The sequence below is a fragment of the Corylus avellana genome, chromosome 3, assembly GCF_965113065.1.
Source record: "Corylus avellana chromosome 3, dhCorAvel1.hap1.2, whole genome shotgun sequence".
Classification (NCBI taxonomy): domain Eukaryota; kingdom Viridiplantae; phylum Streptophyta; class Magnoliopsida; order Fagales; family Betulaceae; genus Corylus; species Corylus avellana.
In genome coordinates this window covers 8781029-8794441 of record NC_142492.1, presented here as the reverse complement: position 1 = coordinate 8794441, position 13413 = coordinate 8781029, and the positions used below count along the sequence as shown (strand labels likewise).

General features: G+C 35.8%; 2 protein-coding genes across 2 annotated transcripts; one reads left to right on the top strand and one right to left on the bottom strand.

Annotated features, from left to right (window-relative positions):
* Window positions 1–4698: 4698 nt before the first annotated feature.
* LOC132175191 (protein DETOXIFICATION 56) lies at window positions 4699–6864 on the top strand. Its single transcript, XM_059587057.2, has one exon. The coding sequence runs from the start codon at window positions 4995–4997 to the stop codon at window positions 6489–6491; it is 1497 nt and encodes a 498-aa protein (XP_059443040.2). The 5' UTR covers window positions 4699–4994; the 3' UTR covers window positions 6492–6864.
* Window positions 6789–10073, bottom strand: LOC132175192 (ATP-dependent Clp protease ATP-binding subunit CLPT2, chloroplastic). The gene is made up of 5 exons (XM_088514791.1): window positions 9821–10073; window positions 9679–9717; window positions 9468–9577; window positions 8293–8472; window positions 6789–7197 (listed from the first exon to the last, which is right to left on the bottom strand). Exons 1-5 carry the CDS (start codon window positions 10033–10035, stop codon window positions 7040–7042), a joined length of 702 nt encoding a protein of 233 aa, XP_088370917.1. The 5' UTR covers window positions 10036–10073; the 3' UTR covers window positions 6789–7039.
* Window positions 10074–13413: the final 3340 nt, after the last annotated feature.

Sequence of the window (13413 nt, the reverse complement as noted above, 5' to 3'; positions counted from 1 at the left end):
GAAAGTTGTCTATTAATTTCTACTGTCATCAATCAATCATTGTCTGGACAAAGTGAAGAGGAACACATTTGATTCCACGACTAAAGCACAAAGGCCTTGTCAACTGTCAAGGACTCTGGTGCTCTCTCACTAGAATACAGCCAACTCACACCATGCACTCTCCTAACAAACTTGGGAAAGGAATCTCTACATCAGTAATCGACTACTAGCGAGAATTTCTGAAACCCTAGAAGGAAGTGCGAGGATCCAAAGCCTATAAAAGGAGTAGGAGGGTATTCGTTCAGGTATGCCTAATTGACCATATCATTACACTGTTAAAATTCCCTCTTACCGCACCAAAACTGACTTGGCAAACTTCCTTGCATATCCTCCCCGTAGCTAGCGATGTGCGATCACTATATTAACACAGCAAATTAAGCTTCTCTTTAATTTGAAATATATATATATATAATTTTGAATGCATCGATCATTGAACAATGATGGTAACTAAGTAAATCATGAATGGGCATTAATGATCCCTATCTTTTTCCGTTATATGGTGACCAACTAATCATATGTAAGTTGCTCTTCTGCAGTACTTTTTTATTCCGTAATCATCATCATAACTAAAACGTCATAACATGCTCATATGGGCCACTTGACAAATAGCTAGAGATAAAGCTTCCCACCTGCTAGTACTTGGCCTCATCTCTCACTCAGTGCCACTTCCACTTTACATCTATAGTAGTGCTGAATCTAGCTTTCTTTTCATTGCAAAGTGGACATGGAGAGAAACTAGCTAGGTCAGGTGCCTCTACCTTTACAACAAAATATGAATATAGCCCTCCCTTTTGTGATGTACATGCTGCCTATGATTGATGAATGCATGTTGTATTTAAAAATCCATTTATTTGTTAAGCTTAATTTGTTAAAATATTAATTAAATTTATCGTTTAAATGAAATAACGGGTGATTTAACATGTCATGAGTTTTAATTTTTAAGATAAATCATAATTCAACAAGCTCGATGGAAAATATATATATATATATTAAAAAAATGCTTTCTTTGTTATGTTCCTCATATTTTTTTCAACATCTCCCTTGATTCGCAGTACATTCCTGAAATCCTTGAAAGTTGCACTAAAAATACTCGATCTTCTTATGTTCTTTATACTAAAATTCCTCCTAAAATTTAATACCTAGTTTTAAAGACTATGGCAACTTGTCCTTACTCTTATTCTTATTCTTATTCGTCAACCTAACATTCATATTGCAGATTTGCATAAATTAAGAAAGTATTATGGAATTAATCTCATCGAACTTCGAGTCATACAAGCAACAAATTCACCCATAGTCAATGCGAAAATAGATGCCCACCCAAGATTGATTCTTCAACATTTTTATGCTCATGAACAAACCATTAAATTACTATGTATCCCAGAAGTTTAAGTTAATAAGAAACGAAAATTTTAATTATTTAATTAATATTCTAATACTCTTTCTCACATGTTTTTTTAATATCGTGTTAAATTATCGCTTATCTCGAAAGCTTGAAATGATTATAAAAATAAATAAATTTAATCATTTGAAAAACTCTAAACAGATAAATATCATAATTTTATGCGGAATTAATGGATATTTAAATCTAAGCAAACAATCACCAAAAACAAGTAAAATCAAACACAGATTTTGGTGACGAAAATGAAATCTTTTAGAAAACGTTCTAAAAGTAAAACCTCTCCAGAGCAGCCAAACCCAAGAAATCACTATCAAAAGATTATCCAGAGATTACAGACACTAGGAACACTTACAACCCTTTGCAAGACTTTGACTCTGTAAGATCAACAAGCTTCCAACTTGTCTCCTCGCTCACAATCTTCTTCAACGTGATTCTCCTTTATCGGACCCTTCCGATAGACTTCAATTAAGCACACAATCAAAACTAACAAAAATCTTCTAAGAGGGATCAATTTGGCTCACAACAAAATAATCACTAAAGCACAGCCTCACACGAACTCTCTGGGGTTGAAGATTTGTACCTCTCTCTTCTATAATGATGTATATATACCCCCGACAAAACCCACTTAAAATCACGTTTTTGGGCCTAAAACTTACGGGGTGTCCGGACAGGGCTTTACGGAGCAGAAACAGAGTTTCTGGAAATGCGGTCCGGACCCGGGGAAGGCCTGTTCGGACAGGGCATGCAAGGGGTGAAACAGCATTTTGGAAATGCTGTCCAGTCTTAATCAACAGCTCCGATCGATAGGCGTTTGTGGTCCGATTGAGCTAAAATTTTGCAGGGACATTCATAACACATGAATCTACATTATGAGCAGTGGAGATTGGATTCTGAGCATTCTATACCAGTGTTTGAGTTTGTAAACAGTAACATTTACATTTTGAAACTGAATTAAACCAACACAATAGCTATCATTTAATTAATATTTTAATACGCGAAGAAGTCGATGCAAGCTATGTTACAGCCATCTTGTGTAGGTCTAATGATGTTCATTGAGGGTAAGATCAATCATACAGACATTATTAAATGGAAAACACTCACTAGTACCGATGCAGATATTGATGTTTTACAAATGGGGAACAAGTGGAAAACCAAAGTGCTCATTGTAAAGGGTGAAATTAAGACGAATATAATGATTGATCCACAAGTGTGTCCTTCAGCATTTTTTAACTAGTGGGTTTTGTGTTTTCGAATTGTTTATGTATTAGAGGCTTTGAACAGGGATTTTGAGTTTGAACTTTGATAACTTATTTTTATTTTAATTGAATATTTCATATGTTAGACTTTCTGAACTTTCACGCGTTATGAAATGACATTTTTAATGTTTAAAAACTCTTAATTTAGGATATTAAACTTTCAATTTTTTGCAATGCCTCCGTCCGTTAGAATATTCCATTAAATCTAGTCAAAATTCACAAAATACCCCTTTTATTAAAAAAAATTGCAAAGATTCAGGTGTATGTATTTTTTGCAAATTCAGTTAAATTCTAACGTCTGAATCTTTACAATTTTTATTTTATTTTTTTATAATTAAAAAAAAATGGTATTTTGAAGATTTTGACAAGATTTAACTGAAAATCCTAATAGAGGGGGACATTGCAAAAAATGGAAAGTTTAATACCCCAAATCGAGAGTTTTTGAACATTGAGGGGGTAATGTCAAAACGCGTGAAAGTTCATAGGGGTTTTGTAAAGTTTTTTCTTAATTGATCATTTTTTTAAGCTTATACATTTAGAATAAACAACGTATTAATAAAATTCTACTCCAAAACGCAAAAAAAAAAAAAAAAAAAAAGAAAGAAAGAAAATGATGTTGGTGTACATAATGCTAGTTTGAATGGAAACCTTACTATAATTTCACAGACAAAAGCTAATGGACATTGCAATGTGATATGATTAGTACTCTCATGCCTCTGCCAAAAAAAGCATCATCTAAGATTTTCATTACTTACCTCTTCTCTCTTCTAAACATAGATTTTGAAGGCCATGAAAGAGCCAAATATGTAAAGACAAGAATTATAATTTTATATTAGAGTATGATATCTTCATGCTATTTTTCTGCAGCTTTTCATGTAGCTATTAAAATATCAACAACAAAAAATAAAAAACCACAATCATTGAATCACTGCAAAAATAGTTGTGAAAATAAATAAAAATTAATTTTCAAAACTAAGCCTAGCCTTCTGATAAGATGCAAACACAATATAAAAAAATAAAATAAAATAAAAAATAAAAAAATAAAAAAATAAAAAAAAAATCATTTTCATATCCAACTTTCCCATCAACTTGAAAGCCACGCTTGGAGGCTTACAATTTTTTCTCTTACAAAAAGAAGTTTGCTTTATACCTAGGCTTATCTCCTAAATAAAAGTAGATGATTTGTGAGTGGCTTCAGAATATGAAAGCAAAGTTTAAGGAAAAAGTTTTCCTCCAAAGAAATTCTTGCAAGTCAATTTATCAAACTGACATCTACCAAAGATGCATATAAAAACACATATACTTTAGATAGATGCCAGTTTAATAGATAGAATTGAAAAAAAATTTCTAATATTCAGTTTGATTGAAAGAAAACTTTGCCAAAGTTTAACAGAGAAGCATGGCAATCTCACACCTTATGCTTTGGACCACAGCATTATTATTAGCAGATCCGACCTACCCGTAATCTATCTTGCTCAAAGGTTTCTAGGAAGGAATTTTTGTTTACACCTTTTATTTTCTTTTTTAAGATGCATATATAAACCGATGGAACAATATAGGAATATTATGTTAATTGACATATCGGCTGCTTCAAATTGGTCTATACTTTGTCTCTAACAAATCAGTCAATAAATACGCGGGAAAAGACCCTCATTTTTCCATCATGACTTACGAGGACTATTATTGTTGGTAGGATTTTCGTGTTAAATTACCGTTTATTTTAAAAATTTAAGCCAACTTAGACCAATAAGAAATTATTGATTTAATACTCTTAACTGACACATTAATTGACATGACGTGTTTTACGTAGTTAACGCTTTTTTCTTTTTTTTTTCAAGTGAATGACATGAAAAGCTGTGTGACATAAATATACATAGGCATGACAAATAAGTGTAAAGAATATCATTACATACTCTTTCTAGAAAGCATTAGAAATCAGTGAGAAAGGTACAAGGTACCCAAAGTAGTTTTGGCATTTAATACACTACCAATGTATTTTTTTTTTTTTTCAAGTATCTTTTTATTAAAACCAAAGTGACATCAACATCTCAAGAGAGATCTGATCATGGGGGGATTTATAAGCATGATATGGCCCTTGCATTCTCATCACGCACTACAAATCCTCCACCACCATCTCTCTTCCTTAATTGGCCGTTACAAAAAGCCCACCAATTGCTCCTCCTTTCCAACACCCTCACGAAACCCATGCACTCGCATATAATTAATATTATCTAACAAGACTCCTGCTGGTTCATATCTATATCCGGAGCAGACCCAGCAAACCCTTTTTCTCTGCAACAATGTCTGAAACTGAGAAAACCATTAATAACCCACCTTCATCTCCTACACCTATAACTCCATGGCCAACTACCATGGCAAAGGTTATGCTTTTGGAGCTGAAAGTGCAGAGGGGAATTGCTGCTCCTTTGGTAGCAATGAACTTAACATGGTTTGCAAAGCTATCAATCACAACAGCTTTCTTAGGTCGGCTTGGGGAACTCAAACTGGCCGGCGGCGTGCTCGGGTTCACGTTTGCTAATGTCACCGGCTTCTCTGTCTTGAACGGGCTCTGTGGCGCCATGGAACCCATCTGTGGTCAAGCTTATGGAGCTAAAAACTTTAAGCTACTTCACAAAACCCTTCTCATAGCTATCTTCTTGTTGCTTCTAGCCATACTGCCTATAACTTTCTTGTGGCTCAATGTTGATAAGATCCTTGTCCGTTTTGGCCAACAAGAAGACATTTCCGCCATCGCGAAGAGCTATCTTTTCTATCTCCTCCCTGATTTGGTAGTCAATGCATTTTTGTGTCCTCTCAAAGCCTACTTGAGCACACAGAGCATAACGGTTCCTATAATGTTTAGCTCGGCTATGGCGCTTGCTTTTCATGTGCCCATCAACATATTGCTTGCAAAAGCTAAGGGTCTTGAGGGAGTTTCAATGGCAGTGTGGGTCTCTGATCTCATAGTAGTGATTTTACTTGCCTTGTATGTGTTTTTTATGGAAAATGGTAAGGAAAGAAGGTGGAAGGAAGGAGGGTGGTGGGATCACAGCGTTAGTGACTGGCTCAGGCTGCTCAAGCTCTGCGGGCCATGTTGTCTCACCACCTGCCTTGAATGGTGGTGTTATGAGATTCTAGTCTTGCTCACAGGCCGGCTAGCAAATGCCAAGCAGGCAGTTGGAGTGTTAGCCATTGTGCTGAACTTCGACTATCTGCTCTACTCTGTGATGCTTTCACTGGCCACGTGCGCCTCCACCCGTGTCTCGAATGAGCTCGGTGCCAACCGAGCCAGCGCTGCATACCGATCAGCATATGTGTCTCTGTCAGCAAGCATTGTCGCTGGTTGCATAGGTGGCTTAGTGATGGTTGCAGCCAGGGGAATATGGGGGCCCTTGTTTAGCCATGACAAGGGAGTTATAAGAGGTGTGAAGAAGATGATGCTGCTAATGGCTTTGGTGGAAGTAGCGAATTTTCCATTAGCAGTATGTGGAGGAATTGTCCGTGGAACAGCTAGGCCATGGTTGGGCATGTATGCCAATCTTGGTGGGTTCTACCTTCTGGCCCTGCCCTTGAGTGTGGTTCTAGCCTTCAAGGCTGCTCTTGGACTTAGTGGGCTGCTGTTAGGGTTCTTGGTCGGCATGGTAGCCTGCTTGGTTTTGCTGTTGGTCTTTGTCACAAGGATCGACTGGGTTGAAGAAGCAGGCAAGGCTCAAATACTTGCCTGTAATGCGGACATTGTTAAGGAAGAAGAAAATCACAGGAGACCTGTGGAAACAGTCAGTAATGCTGAAGTATGAAAATAATTTCAAAATATTTGTTTGTATTAATAAGCATCTCTACCATCACAACACAAATTAGAGTTTTCTTTCAAATTGGGTTCAAAGAAATTTCTCCAATCCAGTCTATTAAACTAACGTCTCCAAAATGCATGTGATTTTTGGATGCATTTTAAACACATGTCAGTTTAATATACTGAGTTGAAGGAAAACTTTGTCCAATTGAGAAGATATAACCCCACAAGTGGCATCAATTCCCTTAAGGAAGCCCATTTAGAATGAAACTGCAGCCAAGCAAGGAAAGTATGACAACCAAAAAAGTTAAACGATTGTCATGACATTAAACTAGCTGCCAAAGATGAGCTCCAAAACATTAGTTGCTCAAAACACTAATCCATATGGAGAAAAAGTTACATTGGCAAGCTCAAAAGGGAAGCAATCTGCGAAGTCCCAAAGGATGAACTCATGAGACAACTTGTAACTTCGAAGGAAAGCAGAGACAGCATCATTTATCCACAGCTGATGAAAAGAATTACACTAATGGTAACCATAGGAATCGAATGAATGCTTCAATCATCTACAATTCCAGATTCAGAACTTAAAGACTCCAGCTCTTTGGCTTTCTCATCATTAAAACCAAGGGTAGCCATTATCTTATGACCTGGCGATCCTGCTTCAGACCATATGCCAAGAAGCAGATGAGATGTTAAAATTTCCCCACCATCACCTGCAGGTCATAGGTTAATCAAGCAGTGAATGTTAAGAAGAATGATCTGGAAAAATTGGGATCATTGGGTGCAACATTGCTTCCTTGGAATTCCAAGGCACAGCAGAGCTGTCTCGAATACAGAGAATTTTATTGAGTACATAAAGCATTATAGCAGCAAGATATTTTAATTTTCATTTATCAGTATTTGAAAGAATCATTCAAAAATCCCACCTAGCAAAATAGTTAAATATACACTAAATATATCCTATCTAGAACAGAAACAATAGGTCCCACTATGCTTCTATCTATACAAAATGTTTTATGCATCCAGAGATTAAAAATACATCATTTGTACCTTAGAGAACGTGGCAGCCATCTCACAAGTGACATCAAGTAAAAGTAGTATTAGCTAAGGACCGCTTAAAAGACACTTATTTTGCATGTCTTCTACAATAGTCTACTCCATATAATTAATTGTTATCCTAGAATACTCGTAAAATTTTAATGCAGCGACATGGAGTGCATACTCTTATGTTATTTTTCTCTTTTCTTAAGTCATTCATAGACACTGCAGGACAGAACTTCTCATTATATAATGGAAACCACTTTGATCTTTGCTTTCTCATTCATAATACTAAGATTTATAATTAGAAGATCTAAAAAGATAAAGAAAACAGAAAAACACTCCAAAACTCGGAGTCTCTCCATGATCAATGCTTCATGTATGACACAGGCTATCTCAGAACATAAAATAAAAAATCCCACTCAGACAACATGAATAGATAATGATATCAAAACAATATTTGGATTTTTTATGTTCTTAACCACAGAGTTGTCAAAGGTAGAAGACCTCAAGGCACCCAAGTCCTTGGCTTGAAAATAAGCAATTACTCTATGTTGAGATCATCTCAGCTATTTTACATAACTTTTCAAACAACTAACTTCTTGTGCAATTGTTTGCATGATCATTATACCCTTCATCTGACCATCTATGTATTCCCCTTTTTGTTTGTGTACATATCTCCAACTATAGCATATGCTCATAAAACATAAAAGAAAGAAATACTACTACATAGAAATTACAACACTAACTGCCAATCGACAGGAACTTACCAGCTTTTAGTTTCTGATCAACAGCCCAGTCAAGGGCCCTTTGAGCTGCTTCAGTCAGGGGAGGATGCTCAGGACTAAAAAAATACATCTCGCCTTTCCCAAGTAACTTGATAGTTTCATCACGCACCTTGAAAAGTGTAATTCCATTCGCCCGCAAAAACTTTGAAGCCAGACTAGTGCCTGCAGCACAAAGGAAAAGATTCAGTATAGTGCATAATAACTGCAGAATAATTGTATTATAAAAGGTGACCATTGAGTGGTGGTGATGATGGTGGCCGATCTTACCGTCTAAGGTCTAACGTGCCCTTAGCAGCAGTGCCATTGGTGAAAGTGGTGTGGATCCAATGGCAAGAGAAGTAGCACAGGTTGGTAAAGATAAACGCGCAAGATGAATGGAAAAATAGGTGTGGAGGGGGGAAGGTGATTTCTTTTTCCCTCCTCTTCCCCTCCCTAATTCCCTGCCCCCTGGGTCAAAGTAAGACATCCCACTTCAACATGGGTGGAAGGCACCATTTGGTCACAACTGCTATATATCCATCAATTGATGTTACATTATTGGTTTTGCTATATGTACAATTAAGTTTTCATGAATAAGGTTGCCGATGAACTCTAGTGCAAATAGTATTTCCTACCTCCATAAGAGGGCAACATCATGGATTCAAGACCCCTTCATTGCGCCCTTTGCGTTCTTAATGAAGTTCTTTTACTCATCAAATAAAAAACAAAGAAAAAAAGTCTTCATGCATAAGGTTGTCACACGAAAGGCTCTAGTTCACCCAAAATATTATAGTCATCAGCAGTGTCCGTTCCGTGGCACATCCAACTTCTTACTTCAACTAACACAAGCTCACGCCTCAAAAATGTCAGGAAAATATTACGATTTAATTAGCCAAATCATCTCAAGATCGTCCACTGCAGTCAATCTTAGATGAATTTAAGACTACCACTTTAAGTTAATTAATCATAACTTTGTTTCACTTTTTGTATTTTCAGGCTTCAACATTCTTACATGTGAAATTCAGGCATAATAATAACATGTAGAAGCATCACTTAATAGTTTATGCCACTGATATTAGCGAGAGACGAATGACTAAATACAGCTACTGAAATATACTTAAGAGAAAAATAAAATCAGGAAAAGAAAAGGCAAAGGTGAATGGAGCTTGGTTTCGTACCCTCAATGAGAATCCCCATGAGAAGGGCTTCAGTCCCAGTAGTTGGATACTTGAGCTTCCGCGCTTCCAATTCCCCCATAGCAAATGACTTGATTGCCTTCCTAGACCATCTGCTCCATTCACCCACTGCAAATGCTCAATCCCCACCAACCCAAAACAAAAACCCCCAAAAAACAAAAAGAAAACCCAACAAAATTTCGACAAAACTCACTTGGGAACTTTCTCAGCTGAGGAAAGTCTCTCTGGGTTCCTGCAAAATCAAAAGAATCTGAAATAACAACTTGGGTACATCCAAAAATGGTGAAAATTTTCCAAGACCGGTGCTTTTCAGTAGTGTGAGAGTTGGAATTTACGCAGTGGGGAGGCTGGACAACACCGAGGCGGCGATGGGTCGGTGCTTTGACTGTTCGTGGGGTCTGAGGTTTGAGTACCGAAGCGAGACGTTGTTGGTGCCTAGCCATGGGAGAGGTAGGCTTTGTGGCCGTCTTCTTCTGGTATTGGAGTTGGAGAATAAGGATGCTGATGTCGAAGATGTTGTTGGGAGCTTCGAGAGCGTGTGAGCAGCCATTTTTGGTTGTTTCCAATTGCGTACGAGTGTACCAAGGATAGAGGATTAGCACACACTAAAACGACACCGCATAGCTCATTGGTGGGTTTTGTCCAGCTAGATTGATGCAAAATCAGAAGGTTTTTTTTTTTTTTTTGGTTTTTAAAATAAAATCAGAGGGTTTTGGCTAGGCTTGAAGGAGTGCAAATTGGGAATGTTTTGGGGATTCTGAATTTCTGATCGGCAGCAATACGGTATGAGAGAGTATTTAGGGTCTCGTTTATTTCAGTAGGGAGTTCAGACGTATATTTGAACTCTCCGAACACTTATCCAATCAAGTGGGAGCTCAGTAATCCTCTAACATGAGTTGTCTATATTGCATGCAATACGTGCGGCTCATTGTACTTTATCCCTATAATTTGAGCTTAGTTCATAGGCAAGCTGAATGTACGGTCCGTCTAAGAGTACAGTATAGATAAGTTCACATGATAAACACTTTGGTGAGTCTTTTCGTTGAGATTAGTATAATAATATTAAAATACCACTGAATCTAAAAGCTTAAACTAATAGTTTAGACCTAATTATGTGATAGTTATGATATTATTTTAAATGTAAGACTTAATTCTTGTTTATTCACAAATGTGTACTCAATGCACTCGTTTACTTCTTCCTATTGGGAAGACATAACCTTTATAATCAAATGTTAGTTTTGGATTCTTTTGTTTAAGTTGATTGGAGGTTTTGAACTAATACACTGCCTTCTGGGATGTAGCAATCTGCATTCTCCTTAAACACTAGACTTTGTTCAATAATTCTTTTTTTCAAAACAAAAATATTAATAGATAATTCAAAACATAAAATACTTACAATACACTCAAAACTACTTTTATTTTTTTCAAAAAAAAAAAACATTAAAGCATTAACAAATGAAGCCTTAAATCTTAATCTTCTCTCATACGACACCAAGATCATAAATTCAAATAGATATGTCCTAGCAATATTGTTAGCAATTCAAGTAGCAAATGTGAAAAAACTTTTATAAGACTTAGTTATTCGAGCAAGTCAAGGATAGCCTACCCGCTTACTCGACAAATAAATCCTATGAAAACTCTTTTGCATTTACTGTTCAAGTTATTATCAATTCAAACAATAAATTGCCATAAATTTACATGAGGCCATATGCAATGGGCCGAGACTAGAAGAAAGAGAGTAAAAGAGAACCCAATTGGTATATGACCAGCCCAACCTCCTGAATTTGCTGTCATCGTCCAAGGAACAGAACAGAAAGGAATAGAACTGACGGGCCCAGGCCTACCAGAAAGGATGTATGTGAATTGGTGATACCTCGGCCCAGGTATAGCCCATTTAATATTGGGCATACAAGCCACTGAAGATAATATTCTTTTCCCTAACTTTTTGGGCCTCTAATGCAATGCTAAGAAATTATGTAACAACAAGAGGGATATTTCTAATAGGTGCATCTTCCAAATATATTCTAAAAAAACATTTAGGGTACTACCGTTTTTACTATAGTATTTTTTAGTCAAACTGCCACGTAACCCGTCACGTCAATTTATAAGAAACTTATAATAAATGGTGTAGTACCGGCAAAATGAAAGTTTGATACCCTAGCTACTGCATGGTACGTGGAAATAGTGTATCCCTAGATATACAAGTAGACTTGTAGCTTTTACGGAATCCAAAAATAACACATACTAATAAAAACACTATCCTTAACAGCAATTCAAGTATGCCCTTTTTTCACGGCTCTCGAGAGAATCTTGGGTCTCTCGGTTAACCATTTCTTTTCTGAATAGCTTTGTTTGTTAATGCTTTTTTATTTTCTATTTCCTTTGTTTTTCATTTTCAAACAAAAATATTAACAAACAACCAAAAACACAATATACTTAAAACTATCATTTAATAAAAAGTTACAGCATGATTACAAGGCAAGACCTGAACGTTAAACCATCAATTAACCTAAATGGATTCGCCCTACCACCGTTAATAGAGGAAAATGTCCAGAAAAACCAGACCCAAAACTTTATTACAACATCATGTGGTGCCACAATGTCATGTGATTAGGCAACAAGTGAGGGACCTAATAAAATCTCTCAAGGGGCACAAAACCCTTTGGGCAGAACCAAAGGTCAACCTTGTATATGAACACTTTAACATGATTATGTTATATTATGTTATGTCAATCTCTGCAAAGAAAAATCTTGCACAGTCCCAAGCTCTAGACCTTCTTTAATTACTACCCCACAGCCCATCACCATAGCCGACCAGCTGTGGAAGATAATCCTCCGTGACATGTTGCAGTAGATTGAGGAAGATTTACAGAGAATTGGGTTGACTGAATGGTCAAATTTGAATCTCCTTTTTTTTTTGTTGATAGAAAAAAAAAGCAGTCAAAACTAGAATTGGGGAGAACATGTGGGGATCGGACATGGAGATCTCTGCATGTGCAGCTACCGCTTATCAGATCTCGTGTGTGGGACCCAAATCCAGCTTCGCATGTGCTCTTGTGCAGTACATTAGCCTCACCATATTGACGTTACTCGTTTGAGGAGTAAATTTAAATTTTTTTTTTTTTTTTTTAAATAATACTTTTTTATAAAAAAAAATAATTACTTATATTTGGGCTCTTTATTTTAGTTTTTTTTATTTTTTTTTATTTTTAGAGAAGATAGAATGTTATATATTAAAAAATAATTTATTTTTATATTTGGTGAGTAAATAATTCATCAAATATTCTTTTAAATTGTTGAGCCGTACGCAACTTATTTTACGTCTATTTTAACATCTCCGCTAGCCAAAGTAACACTTAATTGGCTTGCCATATGAGAATTCTTTGTACAATGTTCTTTTGAATTTTCTATTTGTGCAATGTCTTCGCTTAAACTACTCTTTGGGTTTCAATGTCCCTTTTTTGTGCAAAAAATTTCAAAAATATCCCTAATAAAAAAAATTAAAAGAAAAATTCGAAGTTTTTTTTTTTTTTTTTTTTTTTCTTCGCACAAAATGAGTACATTGCAACCCAAATAATAGTTTAGGAGAGACATTTTACGAATTGAAAGTTTAAGATGAAACATTGCAAATCGCTTAATAATTAGAAGATGATAAATGCACTTTCCTCCTTTTTTTTCTTTTTTGGGATTCCCAAGGTAAAGAATTTTCAAAAATTATATCATTTATAATTTTTTTTTACAACTTACTAGACATGTTAACATGCAATTGGAGTCACATCAGTGATTAAAAATAGAAAAATAATTAGTGTCAATAATTTGTTTATATCTTTATCATATTTTCCTATAAATTTAAGAGATTAATCATTAGATTTGTATAATCCATCATTGACTTATATGGAATTCACAGAAGTCTACAAATCTAATAATT